Source organism: Dreissena polymorpha, chromosome 1 (assembly GCF_020536995.1).
Source record: "Dreissena polymorpha isolate Duluth1 chromosome 1, UMN_Dpol_1.0, whole genome shotgun sequence".
Lineage (NCBI taxonomy): Eukaryota > Metazoa > Mollusca > Bivalvia > Myida > Dreissenidae > Dreissena > Dreissena polymorpha.
Window position 1 is genome coordinate 119,359,398 of NC_068355.1, and position 23,168 is coordinate 119,382,565.

General features: G+C 35.1%; 2 protein-coding genes across 9 annotated transcripts in view; one reads left to right on the forward strand and one right to left on the reverse strand.

Moving 5' to 3' along the window:
* Nucleotides 1–3,617: 3,617 nt before the first annotated feature.
* LOC127847057 (transcriptional adapter 2-alpha-like) lies at nucleotides 3,618–21,337 on the reverse strand. Of its 7 annotated transcripts, none has more exons than XM_052378673.1 (12): nucleotides 21,221–21,337; nucleotides 18,459–18,654; nucleotides 15,077–15,168; nucleotides 13,768–13,865; nucleotides 13,230–13,280; nucleotides 11,383–11,550; nucleotides 11,032–11,095; nucleotides 9,748–9,788; nucleotides 9,204–9,314; nucleotides 8,390–8,550; nucleotides 4,941–5,102; nucleotides 3,618–3,895 (listed from the first exon to the last, which is right to left on the reverse strand). In XM_052378673.1, the coding sequence occupies exons 2-12, from the start codon at nucleotides 18,645–18,647 to the stop codon at nucleotides 3,710–3,712; spliced, it is 1,323 nt and encodes a 440-aa protein (XP_052234633.1). In that variant the 5' UTR covers nucleotides 18,648–18,654; nucleotides 21,221–21,337; the 3' UTR covers nucleotides 3,618–3,709. The 7 variants fall into 7 exon arrangements, with proteins under 7 accessions (XP_052234633.1, XP_052234598.1, XP_052234607.1 ...); XM_052378638.1 differs by lacking the exon at nucleotides 21,221–21,337 and adding an exon at nucleotides 20,863–21,064; XM_052378647.1 differs by lacking the exon at nucleotides 21,221–21,337 and adding an exon at nucleotides 20,859–21,064.
* The window catches only part of LOC127847015 (uncharacterized), a 40,313-nt gene continuing 38,226 nt past the window's right edge, over nucleotides 21,082–23,168 (forward strand). For both annotated transcript variants that reach the window (XM_052378518.1, XM_052378528.1), the window contains exon 1: nucleotides 21,082–21,319. In XM_052378518.1, the coding sequence (XP_052234478.1) occupies nucleotides 21,167–21,319 (153 nt within the window). In that variant the 5' untranslated portion in view covers nucleotides 21,082–21,166. The remainder of the gene's footprint in view (nucleotides 21,320–23,168) is intronic.

Sequence of the window (23,168 nt, forward strand, 5' to 3'; positions counted from 1 at the left end):
ACTTGTTGACATCAACGGGGCTTGGAGCTAGTTGAAAATGATTCTGGCTACAATTAACGGCCTGTGAAAGGTCTTCCTCTAGGGAACGGTCTTCCACGGGGACGAAAAAGGGGGGAGAAATTTCCTGCCAAATGTGCTGATGGGATGTATGGCTGAAACAACAGTTATTGAACCTACAAACCCCTTGGTTGAAGTAATTGCATGTTGCCCGTGATGTCGTGGGCTTAGTCAGGGAACTCTGATTAACCTCGAGCCCTAATGTACAGCGCCACCACAGGTCAGGGTTAATGTGAGACCAGGGGGCAGGTTGGGAAGCTTGTCGCATCCTGAAGAGCTCATCGTATGCCCTCCATGCAAATCCCCCTTTGCTATTTGTGCTTTCTCTTATATTGAACATTTACTGTAGCAATTCCTGCATTTTATGCGGGTGGTGTTTGAGATAAATGGAAGCAAACATCAAAAACGCATCAGTCCATATCTCAATGTTTGGTACCTTATCTTTGCATTCTTTAGGTTTTGTCTGTAATGAACCGTCAGCCGCCAGGGTAAGTACACCACCCGACGTGAAAACAGCTAGCTCTGATGGGCCTTTTAACAAAAGGGCTAAATTTACATATTGACCAGTTACGATTTGCTCTTTAAACGCACTAGAGACATGAATGGCCAAATCATCGTCACCCAGTCTCACACCTAAAAAGGAGACCGGACGTTCCACCACATCCGCCTGCCTGCCCTCACCACAATTATGATCTGCATCAGTCATGCTATTTGCAGGTACAATGTTGGAATCCGTAATGATTTTTTCAAAATCGATAACCGTACCCTTAGCTTTCTGTTCCGCCACCGTTTCTGTCCGCTTTCTTTTTGGCATTTTGGTGTGTTGACTATCGATGAATTAAAACAAATTTTCAGCAAGTTTTTCTGACTGAAACAACGTAAAATGACCGGAAACGGAAGTCAACCTTTTGGAATGGTTTAAATTGTGTATAAATACTATAAATATTGAAGTGCGTCCAAAATAGGCATGCAGTCTACTAACTTATGCGACTGGTTCATCTTTGGTTCAAAATAATTATTGAGTTATTTACAAACATTAAAAACCAGTCTCGTATATTGCCCGGATGAAAACATCAACAGAATTTACTTCCTAAATCTAAATAAGTATCGTTTATGATTATTGTATCATAACGAGTAATATGATTTTCTGAAATTTGCTTTTTCAGCAGATGAGTCCATCATTTTTCATGATGTTCTCCTAACAATGTATTTAAAATTGTCAACTCATGATGCACATTAGATCTTATTTCGTACCTGTAGTTTACTGTTTAATACTTATTTGGTTTGGTGGATTGCCCATTATGTTATTGCATTTTTCGGTAGGCCTGTGTTAGTGTAGGAGTGAGTAGGATATGTCACCTATTTGAATGTAACAGACTGGATGAGTGAGTCTGAGAGAAACTTAGCTTGGATCAGGGGCTCATATCCTGAATGCTTCTCATACATTATTTTAATTATATTTTGAAATTATTTCACATTCAAACCTGTCCACTTATTCAAAACCAATGCTTTGTATTTTAAAGCTCAGGTAGAAATAACGAAGTATCTTTTGATTTTAAATGAGAATACAATCATCTGAAACAACCTGATATGTCGGCATTTTCAGTGAATTGATTGAGTTTTGTGGCAATGGTCCCTGGCTGTGATATTCAACTAATGTTTGCTAGTTGTATTTTATGACTGTTGAGATGTAATGTTGCAATATCAGTTATTTAAATGAGATTTGTTCATGAAATTAATTACTTTTAAAATTCTATGTTGAATATGTGAATTTAGGTCTGCTGCAAGCTACGAATATGAATTATGCTTTTATTAACTGGATACTTGCAAATTATCACTGTAAAAACTTCTGTATTGTACCCGATTTTTGTTGCAATATGTCACATGTATGGGTAAAGTTGAATGTATTGTTTTTCCTTCAAATTATTGTTATTGCATAATCAAAAGTTATTTATCAAATGTTAAACAATAAATAAATTTGTAAACACAATATATTGTGTTGTCTTGTATTTTAGTGAAGTGGTTTTAAAGAATTCTGTATGTCAAGCCAGTGAAGTTTTTAGGTGTGGATAGTCACCAATTGAGTCTCGTTCTGAGAAAACTGGGAATAATGCATGTGCATAAAGTGTCGTCCCTGATTAGCCTGTGCAGTCCGCACAGGCTAATCAGGGACAATACTTTCCGCTATTATGGTATTTTTAAGTTTCAATGAAGTCCCTCCTTACTGTAAATCAAGTTTAGGCGGAAAGTGTCATCCCTGATTAGCCTGTGTGAACAGCACAGGCTAATCTGGGATGACACTATGCACATGCATTTAGACCAGTTTTCTCAGAACAAGGCTAAGTTGTATAGGGTTAAACCAGCATGGCTAGCTGAGGTGTCTTCAAATCGCTGGGACTACAAATCTGATGAACACAGGTTTGATTACTGGCCCAGTCACTAAGGTTATGTGGGATTTGGTTATCAACTTAATTCCTCGGCTGTTGATCCAAAATTTGTTTCAAGTAGGGCAGGCGTCTCATTAATTGCCACATTGATTCTTTTGCCCAACCCATATAGGTACGATGTCATTATTTGTGGAGCAAATAACTAATACATTTTAAGCGATTGAAGTTTCTATGGCAAAAGAATAAAATGTTCTTAGTTTTTAAAGCAAATTACTTTTACATTTTTCAATCTTTGGTACAAAAAAGGTCTTGAATAATATTGTATATGTACATGTATACCAAGTTTCTTCTTTATAAAATATTTTCCAAAAAGATTGAAGGATTACCATTTGCTGACCGAGTATCACATGATGGACAACCGGTACACCTATAGAACCCCACTAATATTTAAGTAAACAAGAGGGTCATGATGGCCCTTTAGCGCTCACCTGAGTTAAAGGGCACTAAATGTTGAAGACTTGACCAGGTAATCAAGGTTTGTCTGCACACTATACCCAGATTCCAACACTGCCTAGATATTGGCAAGTTAATATTCTGACAAAGTTTCATCAAACTTGAGTCATAGATGTGGCCTCTAGAGTGAAAACAAGGTTTTTCTGAGATTTGACCTACAAATCTAATTTTTGGGTATAAATTACCCAGTTCGAACTTGGCCTTCATATTGTTAAGATAAACATTCTTACTAAATTTAATTAAGGTTGAATTATAATTGTGGCTTCAATTGTGGTAACAAGGTTTTTCTAAGATTTTTACATGGGCATCTATAGAGATTGTTTGACCAGGTGATCAAGTTATTGCATGCAGTTGAACCTGATTCTTAATCTGCCTTGACAATCGTAAGATAAACATTCTGACCATGTTTCATCAGTCATAAGTGTGGCCTCTAGAGTTGTTGGAAGGTTTTTCTACGATTTTACCTGGTGAACTAGATTTTGGACAAACATAACCCAGAATTGAACTTGGACTAGCTATTGTTAAGATAAACATTCCAAGTTCCATCAAGATTGGATGAAAAATGTGGCCTTTAAAATTGTAGCGTGATAACATATGACGACGCACACCAGGACATTGTGCTCTGGCCAGCTTAAAAGAATAATTACATAATGCAAGCAATTTAAAAGTTTTCAAAAGATTTAATTCAGTAAACTATGTGACAAAAACGTAATGAAAATCAAAATGTTTACAATCAATGAATACTTCATCATCTACTCCTTTTTTATGTACTCCTCAACCACAAGAAAGTCAAATATTTTCCGTGTCTTATTAACATCAATTTTGATGAGCTGACGTGCTTGAGCAAGCCTAAGGGTCCCAGTTTTGTTTGCCTCCGATACAAGGATGGACTTGAACTCTAGGAAGGCTGCAGGCACCAGGCGCAGGTGGGAACACAGCTGCAACACATCAGAGAAGAACGCAAGAAGTGCAGGACCTCACTGAATAAGTGCCATACTGCAGATATCAAGGTTTTCCTCTTCTTAGATTATATGGTACTTTGACCTTTAATCTCCCTTATTTGATGACTGTACTCCCTTATTTGATGACTGTACAATTGAGTGCTGATACATTCATTTTAACTGACATGCTTTTGTCACATGTCATTCTTATTTTTGTTCCTTTGAGCCATTGCCTCTTACCAAAAAATTAAACAATTATAATTTACATAAACTCAATATAAACAAGGGCTGTTTGTAAAACATGCATGCCCCCCATATGGGCTCTCCGTTGTAGTGACAGCTATTGTGTGAATATGTTTTTTGTCACTGTGACCTTGACCTTTGACCTAGTGACCTGAAAATCAATAGGGGTCATCTGCGAGTCATGATCAATCTACCTATCAAGTTTCATGATCCTAGGCCTAAGCGTTCTTCAGTTATCATCCGGATACCATTTTACTATTTCGAGTCACCGTGACCTTGACCTTTGACCTAGTAACCTCAAAATCAATAGTGATCATCTGCGAGTCATGATCAATGTACCTATGAAGTTTCATGATCCTAGGCCCAAGCGTTCTTGAGTTATCGTCTGACAACCACCTGGTGGACGGACGGACCGACAGACCGACCGACCGACAGACCGACCGACATGAGCAAAGCAATATACCCCCTCTTCTTCGAATTGGGGCATAAAAATCCAGATCTTAAGTACAGGCCGTAAAATGTGACTAAAATAACCTGTTAAAAGAATTGAATTGTGTGGAAAACAAGAAGGGTAAGATCTAAATCCTTAAAGCAGGACGCAGCACCCTGCACAATCAATGAAAAAAGATTGTTTCAAATTACAAGTATGAGACAAAGAAATACTCTGGGTTTAGTAAATAATTACTGGCTGGTACTTTTGTTTTAGAACATAGTATTTTGCCTGCTTGTACATTTAGATCTTTTCCTTAAACAATTTGCCTGCTTGTTCATGTAGATCTTTTCCTTAAACAATTATTACCTCCTTTTCCCTGTATGTGAGCTGATCATAGCCGGGCAGCTCGGAGATTTCCAAGGGCGGGGCAGATTTACGTGCGAGGTTGGGCAGATGTCCCGACGTGGCCTTACCCAAGGACTCCAATGTGGCCTGCCTCTGTAACCACGTCTGGCAGGCATTCTCATCCTAGAATGAATTAGAGTGGATTCTTATAACAGCCATTGCTACTGCTTTATTTAACGAGAGCGCCGATGGCGTTAAAAGCATAGGTGCAAGATACAGGGAAGAATGGCGTCACGTGGTATAATGTAGTTCGATATCGCCATCCGCGAATTTCTCAAATCAATAATTTCAAACAATTACCGACTATTTAAATAGATAATCTTTCCATTTACATCAGTGTTTGAAACGCTTATGAAAAATAATTACCCAAGCCTTTCAAAATTTAAGCACGGACAGATCTGTATCGAACTATTGTTTTCACAAATGAAAATAGACGCTACCCTATTCGTCTGCGTCAAGAATTTGTCGTAAAACTTGTGGTAAGCGTAAGATGCAGATGTGCACAACAGATTGAGTTCTGAATACAGATTTCTGAATGCAGATTTTTATAGAAACTCCTCACAGCAGTTACTTCCCTTGCTTCGCCCGGTCAGTAACTTCTAGTATAAGGGAGGCCACTGCGTAGGAGATTGAGATTTATAGTGCAGATAGAATTGTTTTACGAACGAAATTTGTTTTAGGTTATAAGAAGATTTTTTGACATAAAACGGTCTTAGAAACATTCACTAAAAACGGTGTCAGCAATATTATTGGAAGAAAACGTAAGAAAAACGTTTCCAAAAAAAAAATTGTAAGAATGACCATATACTAAATTAAATAGATATTTCGTCTTATTTTTGATCAGGTAAGGCTTCATAAAGGGTAACCATTCGATGTGGATTTTTGAAATGTGGTATATACCATAAGCATAGGTGCGTAAACGCACCTATGCTAAAAATGTATTGAAAGGGATATACAATTTTAAAGTACAATTTTATGTACTGTAATGAATTATTTCATGGGAAAAGTGGACACACTTTTAACCAATTTTCACTAGGTTGCAGGGGTGCAGTGGTTATGGTGTCCACCTTATGCTCCATGATGCATGTTTGGATACAGACATAACCACTCTTTATTCTCAAGTGGAACAATATACAAAGAACTTCTTTTTTAATGATCCTTATCTGTGAAAGTTTAAGTTAAAATCATATTGCATTAAAGACGATTTTAAAACGCACAATTGCGGGCCTATATACTCTAAATATATTCATTAGTGGAAAAACAGAAAATGAGCCATGATTTTACCAAAACTGGACGCTGCAGAAATTCCGGTTTAAAGATCAACACAATGAAGCCAATCATCTTTTGAAAGTAAACCCAGTGGTATGAGGGATTGAAAACAAAATTTATGGACAGAACATTCTCCAGTTGAAAAATAGACACAGCAAAATAATTCTGCCAAAACACTGTTTCAGCCTAAATTCATGATGTTACTATCATCTACACATAAAGGTCACTCAACAATTTAAGCAAGATCCACCCAGTAGCTAAATAGTATTTAAAACACACAACTTATGGACTATATATTCTATACTGGAATTAAGTACATGTGTCCATAGGGCACAAATGCCCCCTCATTCCACTTTTGTTTTAAGTCTCCATTCCTTTAACTTTCTATTTATAGAAGCTCCTCCCATATTTTATCCCTTTTAAAAATATTACTTCCCTTGTCAAAAATAGACATTGTATTTGCCAAATAAAAAATTCTCTCCAACTTTTTCAAATATCAACTGACTGTAACACATTTTACACTTCATCTGTAGGTAATGTAAGTAGACTCACATACCAAAATTGAGCTGAATATCTTAAAAGAATTGCCTAAGAAACCTCCAGAAAACCGAATGGCGAGCGGACAGACAGACTGAGAGACAGACTGAGAGACAGATGGACAGTGCAACTGCTATATGCCACCCTATCGGGTACAATGTCAAAATTCCTTTCTTCAACATCATCTTAACATTAAAGTCATTTAACTGTTAAAGTTTGGGCGAGATACACCCAGTAGTTAACAAGAAAATGAAAAAAACAAGATTCGGGCCAAGTGAAATGCTAAATTTGAAGCATAACAAAATGTATAATGGGGTAAACAATATGACCAAGAAATCATAACAATAATATTGAGTTAATTCATGGGAAAATTGATTTTTTTTTCAAACCAGTAACCAAAAGGTGGTAATGAAGTAATCAGTAAAGGTGTCTGCCATGCGACTAAAAGGTCCCAGGTTTGATCCCCACTCGGGGAGTTGTTTTAGGATTTGTCCAAAAAAATTGGTATTAGTTCTTTCCAGTAAGAGGATTTGAACGTGTCTTAATAATCCAATGTCATTGGATGTAGTGGAGAAACAAATAAATGGGTATATATTCCTTCATTTCCTGTCTTTATTTAATTAGGTAACCAAATGAAAATAGCTGAAACATGAAAACATAAAATGATCTCATTTTACTGTGCATGTTTTCTGTTTGCGGCAAGGTAGTAATACACATTAATTTAACTGATGGGGTGATTTTATTCTCTTTATGTAGGTATGATGAAAGAAAAACATCCTATCATCATTATGACCCTTAGCATAGTAATGAACAAGAAAGGGTTATATAATTTACAGTGCACCAGCTAGGATCAGAAAAGGGAAGGGTTGCTATTTTGTCAAAAGGGCACTTTCGAGCGCTCAGTTTTTGTCAAAAGGGCACTTTCGAGCGCAGTTTTTGTCAAAAGGGCACTTTCGAGTGCGCATTAGTATCCGGAATGCACCCTATTGCATATTAATTTTTATTTTACTAATAATTGTTAGAATATATTGTTTCCATTATAATTATTAAATCATGCAAATAAAATGTCTACAATGAGGAATAAATTATTAACAATGTAATAAGAGATTTATAAATTATAATATGTCTCCAAAAAAAATTATAACAAGGAATGTGTTTGTCAGAAACACTATGTCCCCTTCTGCGCCACTTAGATTTTTATTTATTTAATTTTTCCTTTGACCTTGAAGGATGACCTTTGACCTTTTACCACTCAAAATGTTCAGCTCCATGAGATACACATGCATGCGAAATATGAAGTTGTTCTTCAATATTGCAAAAGTTATGGCAAAATGTTAAAGTTTGGGCAAAGAAACCAACCAACAGGCAAACAAACCAACCAACAGTCCAACAGACAGGGCAAAAACAATGTCCCCCACTATAGTGGTGGGGGACATAAAAAGGGCATGGCGGGGCCTCAGAACGGCAGGGCGGGCTTCGGAAGGGAAGGGCGGGGCGCCCTTTCATTTAGGCCTAGCTGGAGATTTTGTTCATGCGAGTATGATGATGGAGTAAACAGCTCATCATAATGATGACCCTTATCACGGTATGGACCGAGCCAGCACCTTGACATGGTTAAGGACGTCATTGAGCAGGTGGCGCTCCTGGTAATGCTGTGCCCGGGACTTGCTCAGCATCTTGAACACGTTGATGTGTCGCAGCCGAGTGAGGCGATTCCTGCGATATTTCTGAAGACTGCTGATCTCACGCTTGAGCTCAAACTCATCTGCCAATGAATGTGGTACCCAATCATAACCCTTTACCACTGAGAAGCGTTTTTTGACGAATTTGTAGTCCCTCAGAAAGTTAAATTTTATTAATGACCTTTCTTTCTAAATTCAAGTTTTAAAGACTATATTTCTTACCCTAATGTAGTGATGAGCAGCAAACAGCATAAAACCTAACAGTTTGGGTTTTATGCTGTTTGCACATACGGTAGCCGTTTTCACTTTGCTTCTGAGTGGGAAAGGGTTAATGGTAAAAAAAGCTTACAGAAATGCTCGAGTATGAATTTATAGGGGCAGTTAAAGGTTATATTTACGATTCTTTATATATCTAAGGAAAAATCTAATGCGAATTAGCATGGTTCTTCATCCTGCTTCTTTTTTCTTTTCCCTAGCTGTCCATCTTGAATTGACAACACAGACTGTGAGAAAAAGGTTTTAAAATTACATTATTTTTGTATTTCTTAAAAAGCAATTGAAAAGACTATACTTCTAAACCTTACAAGTTTTATCCTACCTAAAACCGCTGAAAAAAGTTAAATTGCGTACTTGACAGTTTTTATTAAAGGGCTTTATGTTAGCAAAACCATAACCAGTAACCTTGTTATAACTAAATAAACAACGCTGCAACATTTTTCAGAATTTGCATACTTACATCGAATAGCTTCTGAGTACAAGTCAAAGTCCATTGGTGAAACAAGCTGGGAGAACACACGCAGATTGTCAATTTTCTGATGTATGACCGGATCATACTTTCCTCGCATTCCTATACAAAATAGAAACATCTGAATCTGATGAAACGGTTATTTCCTGACACATGGCCACAAAAGCTTTTCGGCATTTTCGGATGTCATAGAGCTTAATTGGACATAATAGTGTTATTATATGTCATATCGTGGTTAAGTTAAGGCACTTCAATATTTTTTTCTTATTAAGAGCAACTTTGTATCAGAAAAGCAGTGTTCTATAAAATAATAGAAATTGTATACTAAAAGTCAGACTTATGTGTTAACTGTTAAGTGTTTTTGTCAACCAGAGTATCATACTTAAGGAACACAATAGAAAATATAATAATACAAGTTATATTTTTATGACAATAGATCAGAAACCAACATAATGGACAAATAAGAAAAGATAGCGTTGCCTTAAAAATACTCCATGTTCAATCAGATGACAGAAAAATGTGATGAAATACTCACTGGAGTTCCGCTGATTAATTAGGCCATACTTCCTGGCTAGTCTGAAATTCAAGCAAAGCAGGTCACAATATTCACTTGATGCAAAACTTTACCTTGGTCATAGTGAAACTATAATTGTCACTTTGTCTTTTTTAAATAACTGAATCAGTTTTCAATAACACTGAATAATGATATTCCCTCTTTCGTGGACTGCACTTAAGTAGAATTTACATTTCTGCTGCCCTGGTAAGCATCTTACTATTAAATAGTTCAATGGTAGTTTAATTACAATTGACCGTGCTTTGTGAAAAAGGAGTTTAATGCATGTGCATAAAAAGCTGTCCCAGATTAGCCTGTGAAGTCTGCACAGGCTAATCAGGTACAAAACTTTCCACTTTTATATTTTTCGTTTAAAGAAATTCTTTTCTTAGCAAAAATTAAGTTTAGGGGGAAAGTGTCATCCCAGACTAGCCTGAGCGGACTGCACAGGCTAATATGGGATGATACTTTAAGCTCATGTACTACACCCAATTTACACAGAGCATCATGAGTTTAACTTTTGTTAACATTTAAATGCTTTGTGAATAAATCTAAGCCAAGTGTTAGGTTTGAAGGTCATTGAAGCCATTTCAGTCCCACAATAAGTTGTTCACTGGTGGTGATCCTAATTTTATTTATGTTCTGTAATTCAGCGATTTAAGTTTTTATTGTCATGCCATTAAATTAAATAGGGGAAGTGTGTGGTTTGGAGCTTCATATCCTTCTATCCTATAGATTCTATCATCCCCATCGTTTTTTAAATTCATTTAATTTTTACATTAATTACGAAATTCCCATGAATTATTTGAATTTTAAATCATATAAAATACATTTTGTTTCACGATCATAAAACATGAATTAAGTTATTGTCAGAGAAACATATTTTTTTAGTTAAAATTAACCAAAATTCAATTTGAAACTGCATGTAATGACTTACATCAAAATGATTACAAAATATTTAGTACTTTCCTAAACTATTTTGAGCAGTTTTTGTAATGTTTGTGTATTAAAAGTTGTCACTTGCTTTTTACTCAGAGCCATTTTTGAACTTAGCTGAGATGTCATAAGAGCAATGTTCTGATCAAATTTCTTACTGATTGGAAAAAACAACAGGAGCAAAGGCATTAGGGCACATACTTGAGACCCAAGGGAGCTTTTCTGAACAAGTACAGTTCATAAGTTCCACATTAGACAAAAAAATCATTAAAGTCTTCAGTGGCTGAATATACCAGAAAAGGGATTAAGCATTTTATGTTAAAACACTACCTTTTTCGCCTTCTTCGTTCCTTAAGACACCGCAAGTAGACATCCACTACTGCAAGCTTCAATTCTGCAATTTTAGATCACACATATGTATCAAACCAATCTTTGAAAACTGAGCATATATTTTAAGGCGCAAAAAGAAATAGATAAACAAGTTGCAAAATAATGTCAAAAGGCTTATGAAGGTACAGTTCTGCAATCAACAAACAAATACAAAAGTTTGATTCTATCATGTCAGATGTTTGCTTTTTTTTTAAACTCTATCAGTTTATTTTCAATTATATAACAAACAACAAAAATAACTTCAGAAATGCACTCCATCTTTCTAGACATTTTTTCCTTAAGGTGCATCACCAGTTTCCAGTTTATCTTCATCGCCGTCTGCATCAAACTCCAGTGCACGAAGGTCAAGCTCCATAAAGTTTTCGTGCTCAGTCATGAAGTCACCACGCCCCGCCATGTAGCCTGCCATCTCAGTCGCCAACATCGACCCTTCCGCTGGGCGAGGTGGATCTTCACACACTGTCAGCATGGCAACATCAATTGTTATTTAATGAATTTGTGTAAATTAAACAAATATATTTAGTAAGAGAAAAAGTAGGCATACTCTAAGTACCTTGTTAAAACAATATTAAACACCATAAAGCTTATAATGCATACGGTCATGAAGTTAATTATTGTATTATTTTTTTTCACTATCATTAAAATTTTGTTTGGCTGTTTGCTTTATGTTTTTTTTAAAGAATTTCAATAGGAATTTCCAGCTAAGAATATTTTATTTAAGCTTGCGTGAGTTTCTACCAATGATTTTAACCCATTTATGCCTAGCGTCTAGAACAAAGGCCTTGGCAAATAGCGTAGACCCAGATGAGACGCTGCATGATGCAGCGTCTCATCAGGGTCTGCGCTGTTTACTTAAAGGAATTTCTGTAAGAAATATTCTAAATATGGAAATAAATATACTAAAAATCCCTAATTTTGGAAATAAACTGATCAAATTTAGAAGGATGGGAGAGTCCACTAGGCATAAATGGGTTAAAGCAAGCATGAAGTCTTCATGGTCCCTGCAAGGACACTCCCCTGACAACATGTACTGCTGAATGTGGAGCATATGGACTTGCTGTTTCAGAGTAGAAAATATTGATTTTTTACTTGCAATATAAATGTATTGAAACAATACGACAAAAGGATATTAACCACAAGGCATATAATTAACAAACATTGTAGAGCACCACTATACAAGGTTTTATACCAAATTTAATCACACAACCTCTGGTCTTACAAAAAAATAAAAAAATAAGATTTTAAAAATTATTTTGCTTTTTAAAACTGCATAAAACCATGTTACCAACAGGGCATCATCAGATTTGAAAAAAGAAGAAAAGTTAAAAACAAATGTGTGGATCACTAAAAAATGTCATAGCAAATTTGAAAACTCTAAATCACACGCCCTTTTACTTCAGGGAAGTGACGTTGGTATTTAAGTCTGTATATACCATGTGGCCCCCTGCTTTTGACTGTTTTACTCCACAACATTGTTTTAACAATCTTTGTATGTACTTAATTCAGAGCACTACAACTTTAGACCCTTTCAGTTTAAGATGAGATGATGAGAAGTCATTCAGCTATTTATACCATACAAACTTATTTTTCTGTTGTTAGTCTACTTATTTATGTTAGGATATGAGTATTATTTTTACATACCCGGTAAGTTTTGTTTTTAACAATACATGTCTTAAAAGTAGTTAAATATTAAATTCAAGTTAAGTTTATTGTTTTAATAATTATTGTGTACAAATTTGAAGTGTTGAATTTTAAGTTTGGTTTTTCATTTTAAAAATACTTACCAAACTCACATGAATAAAAGATGAGAATACATATCTAAAATTCTCACTAAAGGATTGTGAACCAGTCTAAAAAGAGCTTTGTAAAATTAAAATTAAGTTTTGCAGCTGATATCTATGCTTGTTTCAAGAAAAAAAATGCCTAAAATATGGTCGAGAGATTAGAGGACATACTGACAGTATCTGAATACATGGCTATTATGTCTCATTTCTACAACAGACAGGGCAAAAGCATTCCAAATCCCAAAACAGTATCTTAGCGACACTTAACTAGTCATGATTTCTTATGAAAAAAAATAAAATAATTTTATTGTAAACTAATTTCTATCAATGTTAATATTTAGTTCTTGTACATACACTTGTAAACCACAGGTCTAGGAAATACTTCTATACTTTTGTCAGCAAACACTGAAAAAAAAATGAACATACTAAACTTGTTAATACAAATCAGATGGATTTTTCAAACTTAAAATAAACCCCAATCAAAATGACTAATAACAAAATACATAAAATATGTAGTGTAATTATAGTGTTTTTTTTTCATGGTTAAAAACATTGAAATACAAATGTATGGTTTAAGATAAATTGAGACTATATGTAGTTCATTTGTGTGTTATTTCAGTACAAACTGAAACATAAACGTGTGTGATATATCTTCTTATAATCTTACTACTAGTCTATTATATAACTATTATATTATTTTTCAATTATTTTCTTAATTAAAATAATGTTATTACATGAAAATGTTTGAAAAAATACTGAATACAGACTTGAGCCTGATACATAATAGAAACAGAAACTTTTGCATGTTTTGTAAATGAAAAAAGAAACTGCATTTTAACAACATATGATACAAGTACAACAATGTACTAGAAAACGAAGCAGCAATCCTTACCAGGCATGTCAGGTCTAGGGCTGTCAATGTAGCACAGGTTGTAATGCCTCTCACACTCCTGGTGACTCTTAGTCCGCAACTTGTGGGCAATGTCCCCCCTACACGGATACAAATTAGCTAAGCATGAGCCCACCAGCCCTTAGCCCCAAACATGTGAGCTGGGCCGTTAAATGTTCAAGGAAAATATAATGTCCACTACAGAAAAACTAAATAAAGAACTATTCGTGGGCTACTGAGGACACGATGTTAGTCTACATCTCTACCCAACAATAAACTGCTAGCATGGTACACTTCCTATGACACATCTGCATCTCTGGGAAAAAGGGGCCTCATGCATCTGCATAAAGGGGCTAATCAGAGACAACACTTTCCGTCCATACCAGACCTTTTAATTAGACTTGCTTCAAACAAAAAATTCAATAGAAGTTCAAAGTGCAAATGCACAGGCCAATCTTGAACATCACTGAATGCACATACAATAAGCCCACGTTCAAGCCAATCTTGAACATCACTGAATGCATATACAATAAGCCCACGTTCAGGCCAATCTTGAACATCACTGAATGCACATACAATAAGCCCACCAGGCCAATCTTGATCATCACTGAATGCACATACAATAAGCCCACAGGCCAATCTTGAACATCACTGAATGCACATACAATAAGCCCACCAGGCCAATCTTGATCATCACTGAATGCACATACAATAAGCCCACCAGGCCAATCTTGATCATCACTGAATGCACATACACAGGCCAATCTTGAACATCACTGAATGCACATACAATAAGCCAATCTTGAACATCACTGAATGCACATACAATAAGCCAATCTTCAACATCACTGAATGCACATACAATAAGCCCATGTTTTCCAGAGCATAGCTCATATTAACCCTTTGCATGCTGGGAAATTTGTCGTCTGCTAAAATGTCTTCTGCTGAACTTCTAAAATTAGCATTTTCTTTGATTTTTTTCAAAGAATACTATCAGAATAGCAAACAGTTTGGATCCTGATGAGACGCCACATTCTGTGGCATCTCATCTGGATCCAAACTGTTTGCAAAGGCCTTTTAAATTTGGTTCCAGCACTCAAAGGATTAAATAATGAAAATTCAGACACAGAATCAGAAGAGAAATTCTTGTAAACATTAACATGTCTTTATTTTAGGTAAGTTAATTAAAAATACAAGTACCTGGGATAAACTTGCTAACAAATTCTGATTTTGAGTCCGTTTACAGGGTAAAAGAACAAGGTCTGCACATATAATCTTGGCATTAAGAAGAAGTTGCATGATGCATAAGTACCAGTTGCCATAGCCGCAGTCTGCCACTGCCTTGATCAGCTGCAGCTCTTCTAATGCTGTCCAGTTGTGCTCGAATACAGGGAAATTGTTTTTCTAAAAAATAAACATACATGCAAAATCATAAATGCAAAAATGAGAAACTAAATTAAAAAGAACTGTATTTTTGTACCTGTCAGATAAATTTAATATCTGTTTCTACCGGTAAGTGTTGTTTATTCTATTAATGACAACATACGTTGTGTTTCTTTTATATAACTTATGCATAAGATTATCACAATAGATTAAAAATATTACAAAGCAATTGCATGCAAATAGCAAAATAAAGATTATATACTGAAATTTATATACATGTACTTGTTCATGAAAGTTTAACTACATGTAGGTACATGTTAATGATTTATGAAACTTTTTCAACTATTATTTAGCAATTTATTTAAACAATCATACACAAAAAAATTGAAAACTTGAATGGAGGCTTAACATTTATAATCTTTAAGATTGTTCTAGCTTTGCATCAGAGACTTACATCTCTTATAAAACTAGAAATGTGTCCAACTGACATGGATAAATCTGCTATATATACATGATTGTATTTCACTGGGTACAGCAATGAGTGTTGTGTTCCACAGATAATTTAAACAGTTCATACAGAAACCGGTATGTATGTACAAGTCTTTGTATCTGTTGATAAGCATAAAACCTATTTTACAAATGAGTCATTTACCTTCTATTCAAGATGTCTTCTTGAATGAACAAGAGATGTGTTCGTCAGAAACACAATGCCCCCTATTGCGCCTCTTTAAAAAAATTTTTTTTGACCTTTGACCTTGAAGGATAACCTTGACCTTGAACTTCCACCACTCAAAATGTGCAGCTTCATGAGAACACCGCTTTGAACAAATAATTTTTTTTTTTTTACCTTTGACCTTGAAGGATGACCTTGACCTTTGAACTTCAACCACTCAAATTGTGCAGCTTCATGAGAATGCTGCTTTGATTTTTTTGTTGACCTTTGACCTTGAAGGATGACCTTGACCTTGAACTTCCACCACTCAAAATGTGCAGCTGTATGAGAACTCCGCTTTGAAATTTGTTATTATTTTTTTTTTGACCTTTGACATTGAAGGATGACCTTGAACTTGTCCCACTTAAAATGTGCAGCTTCATGAGAATGCCGCTTAAATTTTTTTTTTTACCTTTGACCTTGAAGGATGACCTTGACCTTGAACTTCCACCACTCAAAATGTGCAGCTTCATGAGATACACATGCATGCCAAATATCAAGTTGCTGTCTTCAATATTTAAAAAGTTATGGCCAATGTTAAAGTTTTCTGACGGACAGACGCCATATATTTGACATTTGACCTTGAATGATGACCTTGACCTTCACCATTCACCACTCAAAATGTTCAGCTCCATGAGATACACATGCATGCCAATATCAAGTTGCTATCTTCAATAGTGAAAAAGTAATGGCCAATGTTAAAGTTTTTGGACGGACAGACAGACGCCATAAATTAGACATTTGTCCTGGAAGCATGAGCATGACCTTCACCTTTCACCACTCAAAATGTGCAGCTCCGTGATGCATGCCAAATATCAAGTTGCTATCTTCAATATTGAAAAAGTTATGGCCAATGTTAAAGTTTCGGACGGACAGACGCCATATATTTGACATTTGACCTTGAAGGATGACCTTGACCTTTCACCACTCAAAATGTTAAGCTCCATGAGATACGCATGCATGCCAAATATCAAGTTGCTATCTTCAATAGTGAAAAAGTTATGGCCAATGTTAAAGTTTTTTCGGACGGACGGACAGACTGACTGACGGACACTTCAACTGCTGTATGCCACCCTACCAGGGGCATTAAAAACAAAGATAATGCATTTATGAAGAAATAGAGGTTCGCCTTACTGTGCCATGAACATCATATACTATAACAGATATGTTTTAAGGACGTTAAACATAATTCATAATGCCCCATGTGCCATTTGACCTGGAAGTGACAGATATGGTTGTTTCAGGCAAAAAAACATTATCCAGTTATTATGATCGTTTGGTGCCATTTTTATTGAAATCCTATAATGCATGACAAACTGTCAACTGTGACCTTTACCTCATAGTGAGCTACATAATTGTTGCATGTGACACATTGTCTTGATATAATGACGCTTTTGTGCCAATTCAAGTTTAAATACCATCATACCATAAGCTATTACATGGACATGGATGCCTACAACAGTGTTTTTTTCACTATTTTGAGAATGGGGCCAGGTCACTTTGAATTGAGAAAATTCGCAGCGTTTTTTGCCTCAAATTGGGAAATAAGTGTTGTTACTGTTTTGCAAACAAAAATGCTTCAAATTGAGAATAGAAGTGTTTTCAGTAATATTTTTACTAAGGTTGAACTTATATGGCTGGATGGTAGATACAAAAAAAAATCATTCTGAAAACATTCTTCAATTGAGAATATTTAGGTCCCATTTGGGAAAAATATATACTTTTTTTCCATTGGAATGGGACCGAATACCACATCCGATTTTTAACGAAAAAACACACTGTACAATTGAACTTTTAAATGGTCAGGAATATGTATGGTGAACTATTACATGTACTTTCATGCATACCATTGACTACTACAGTAACATGAACATACATACATACCATTAGTAATTACATGTAGGTACATACATACATGTACCATGAACTATTTACAAGTAAATACATACAAACCATGAGCTTTTACAGCTTCATCGGTCATTGTTGGCTTGGGTACTACTTACATGTACCCCAGGTATTCTTAAGAATACTTAATTCTTTACACCTTTTTACAGAATATTGACATAATTAATTTGAGAAAAAGCTGACAACGACCAATTTACATGTACAGTAATATTTTTACAAATTTTCTCATCTGAGTCCTTGGACTCGGTAACTTGCAACTCTATGACTCCTGCATTGAAAGAATGAGTCCAAATATTAAACAATATTATTTTTTGAGAAATTTCAATACATTTTTGGGACTCGCATAAATCAAAACTTTGCATCCCCAGAGGTTTTTGTGAGTACAGGACACAGGACTCGCAGGTAAAAAAATCACTGCATGTAGCGTTTGAGTATATTTTCCATACCCGGGGTACATTTAAGTAATACCCGAGCTGAAAATGACCAATCAATCGCTATTACATGTACATGCATACATACCATGAACTATTACATAAACATGTATAAACATCCTATGAACAATTACATGTACACTTATATGTGCCATGACTATTGCATGCATGTGTACATTGAAATAATACATACAAAGATACTGCACTATTGGATGCACGTGCATATCATTATGTCTCAAGAACTTGTACATTAAAATACGTACCACAATTGAATAAGGATGATCGCTGTGATGATTGTCAAACTCGATGCCTTTAGCAAAGCAATGCAGACACAGTGTGACCGGTCCTTGTTCTGCTGTCACCATGCACCCTTTGCAGATTATGTACGGCTCCATAACTATGGCCCGACAAAAACAGCAGTAGGGTTCCTCATGTTCATAATCATCCATCATTGAAAAACTGATGAACCAGTATATGTATTAAATAATAACATTTATTTAATGCTTTCCATTGGTTTATAGAGAAATATCAGTGAATTAAAACTGATAATTTCACTGTTTCAAACAGTGAAAATTATCAGTGAAAATTATGGATAATTTTCATTGCTTACTGTGAAATGACGTCATTTTTTTGACGAAATGACGTCATTATCCCAGCGAAATTCTTGAGTTAAACTCTCTAACAATGTATATAAACTGTGAAAAAAAGGCATAAAATAAAAAAAAAAATGTGTTGGATTCGGTGGAATCTCGATTTTAATTCACTCGTGATCAAAGAAAAAATCTATTTTCACTCGTGGCGAAAATATTAATTTCTATGATCACTCGTGAATTAAAATTGATAATCCACCCAATCTAACAAATATCCTCTATTTATTTCTTAGATATGTTAATACCGCTTGATTGGTCATCTTGGCTTGGGTACTACTTACGCTCGATTGGTCATTGTCGGCTCTGGTACTACTTACATGTACCCCAGGTACTCTTAAGTACACTTACATGTACCCCAGGTACAGTGAATATACTTAGACGTACCCGTTTGATATTAGACTGTACCAAAGTTGTTTTCCCGCCCAAAATCTGATGTTGTAAAACGCTCTACCAATTAGCGTAAACGATATTGTTTATTTTAAACAAACATGTAAATTGTACCCGAACCGACAATGCCCAATCAAGCAATACTTACAAGTACCCCGAGTACACTTAAGTATACTTACATGTACCCCGGGTACAGTACATATTTATACTAAAAACGTACCCGGGAATTTTGACGCTAAATTGTTGGCTTTAAAATTTTTTTTATAATGGTCATATTTATGTCAATTTTCTGTTCAATGGGTTCTATATTATCGAAACTCACACTCCAAAAGCATGTTGATGCACTGTTTTTAAAAAAGAATTTTGTTTTGTAATTTTTACGGTAATTGGTAGCGCGTTTTACGACATCGGATTATGAGCGGAAATAAAACTCGGGTAAGTCTTTTATTTTATGCTTTCCGGTGGTTTATAGAGAAATATCAGTGAATTAAAACTGATAATTTCACTGTTTCAAACAGTGAAAATTATCAGTGAAAATTTATATCGATAATTTTCATTGTTTACTGTGAAATGACATCATTTTTTTCACGAAATGACGCCATTATCCCAGCGAAATTCTTTAGTTAAACTATTTAACAATGAATATAAACTGTGAAAAAAAGCATAAAATAAAAAGAAAATTTGTTGGATTATGTGGAATATCAATTTTAATTCACTTGTGATCATAGAAAATATCTATTTTCACTAGTGGCTGCGCAACTCATGAAATATTATTTTCTATGATCACTCATGAATTTAAATCGATAATCCACCGAATCCAACAAATATCCTCTATATATTGGACGATTTCATTTTAGTGTATTTACTGTACCAAGGGTACATGTAAATAGATCTATACCATGTACAGTGGGTTTTTTTCATTCAAAATTGGGTCCGGTAACCGGACCCATTCCCTATGGAAAAAAGTATATATTTTTCCCAAATGGGAGCTTAAAATTCCCAATGGAAGGTTTAAAAAAATAATTTTATTTTTATTTTTTATTAGATCTCAATATTTTGTTTATCTCCCATCCATATAAAATCAACCTTAGTAAATATAATACTGAACACACTTGTATCCTCAATTTTGAAGCATTTGTAAGAAAATCAACAACAACACTAATTTCCCAATTTTAGTAAAAACGCCGCAAATTTTCCCAATCCAAAGGGACCCGGCCCCATTCCCAAAATGTTGAAAAAAAACACTGATGTAAGTAGTACCCGAGCTGACAATGACCTATCAAGCGTTAATACCTCAAAAACGAAACGTACATAACATTATCAAGCTTAATAAAAGCTTATTGAAGATTTGTAAGTGGTCTCCATCATATTGTTAACATATATATGTATTCTAAATGTGATGTTGTTGACTACGTGAATATGATTAAATAAGATAAGCAAAAGAATTTGTCCAGCTAAACATTGTGTAATTTGTGACCATGCTTTATCAAGATTGGATGCAAAAACTGACCTCTACTCTAGAGCAGTATAAGAGAGCTAAACTGATTATTTACGAAGTCAGACACAGTTAACCTTGGTTACTAAAGGCTTATGTGAGCAAAAAATGTGTTTATAAAAAACATTCACCAACTGGCAACTCGAAACTGTTACTTTTTACCAATAATACATTGATTGACATTTACATTTCTGTGGTTAAAAGTTTGAATGCAAAATTGTACCAAATAATTAAAATAACAAAATTAAACGTTTAAAATGTTCAGTGGTAGGCTGAAGTTTAAACATCAATTTAATTGATATAACAGTGTACATATGCATTGATAGACAATAAAGTTACAATTTGCAATTGTTACAATATAAATAAATTTTGCTCACCTTAAAAACAAAAATGCCCAGCGAAAATAATATTTTCTTAAATAAAGACTAATACATATACCATGTCGACGGAATTCGTCAGCATTTTAGTTCCAAGAAATGTGGACAATCGCTACCTGTTGGTAAATATTCGCGGAGATGGTCTATGGCTGCCCACGGGCGACAGATTGGGGGACGAATCATTCAAGGCAGTGGCACAGAAGTTAGGAGAAGAGGTGTCCGGATCGGTTATAATAAATGGGCCGTGCTCTGTGAAAAGGGGGGACTCATCTGGATTTTTCTATCAAGATACTTTTTGAAACGAAAAATACCATAGAAGCGGAAAGTGTCGTCCCTGATTATCCTGCACAGGCTAATCTGGGACGACACTTTAGGCACATGCATTAAACCCCCTTTCACAGAGCACGGCCCATGTATGATGTATTTAAAACGCAATATAATATTATAAATAGCAAAAGATATGTAGATACTGAATTGTTCATGAGAATTGCATGTAGTGTTAAAAAAAATAATTTAAGTGTTTACTTAGTTTTCTAAATGCAGAATTATTACTGTTGAGGTTTATTAAACATTTTAAGCATGTTTTTGTTTGATTTATAACTTTAAAAAATGTACATCTGTTAATGAGTATGTTATTAATACCTGAGTATGTTATTAATAATTGTTAAACAACATAATTATAGAAATGTTTACAGATATATAGGATCTGGCACAAGTTGTGGTATCATACCATGTTTTATTTAACCAGTTCAGTAATTTTGTTAGTAAGCAAGCCTTAAGGTGACGAGTTTAACTTTAATAAAATATGGTATGAAATGACATCGACAACGAGTGTCAGATCTTTTTTATCACATGCTTTTTAATGAGCAAATTAAATAAATATTTACGCTAACATAATGATAAATCCTGAATGTTGTTTACATTTCATGACGTCATTTGACGTTGCAACGTCCTTTTCAGCAAAATAACAAAATGTGATTGGTCAATCGAACGAAAATAAGCCAATGAAAATGCAAAAGTTTTTAAGTGGTAATTGAATGAAGGGACCATTGTCACCAAACAATACATTCTTGAAACTTGTTCAATTGCATTTTCATTAAATATAGCATCTATTAGAAGTTAAATATATATCAAAATCCGACTAGACCAATAACCATTTTGTGTCCTTTCATTTAATTACAGAACAGTTTGTTTAATTGCGTTTTTATTGTATATATTTCATATTACATGTATTTTCATTAAAGAACATTGCATCTTAATTAATCAAATGAGTTACACTTGGAATTTTATTTTATTTATATAAATTTCAGATACATTTGTCTATATTATAATAGGAAACTAGAAATGGCGCGGCAGAGGCCGACGCGTATCCCCACGCCGAATGTTTGACCTAGGTGTGCCCCAGGGTTGGTAATGGGGCCATGCATAGCTGAGATTGACCGTATTGTCATAAGAGAAGTTCATCATCAATTAGAAGTGAATTGGTGTAGAAATGAAGAAGTTATAGTAAAAGGCAATTTTGGGTGGGTGTGACATATGTGGGCAGGGCGCCCCAGGGTTGGTAATTGTGCCATGCATAGTTGAGATTGACCGTATTGTCATAAGAGAAGTTCAGTATCAATTTGAAGTGAATCGGTGTAGAAATGAAGAAATTATAGTAAAGGCAATTTTGGGTGGGTGTGGTCTATGTGGACGGGGCCCCAGGGTTGGTTATAGGGCCATGCATAGTTGAGATTGACCCTAATGTCATAAGAGAAGTTCAGTATCAATTTGAAGTGAATCCGTGTAGAAATGAAAAAATTATAGTAAATGGAATTTTTTGGTGGGTATGGCCTATGTGGGCGGGCGCCCCAGGGTTGGGATTGACCCTAATGTCATAACAAAAGTTCAGTATCAATTTGAAGTGAATCCGTGTAGAAATGAAAAAATTATAGTAAATGGAAATTTTTGGTGGGTGTGGCCTATGTGGGCGGGGCGCCCAAGGGTTGGGAATGGGGCCATGCATGGTTGAGATTGACCGTATTGTCATAAGAGAGGTCCAGTATCAATTTGAAGTGAATCGGT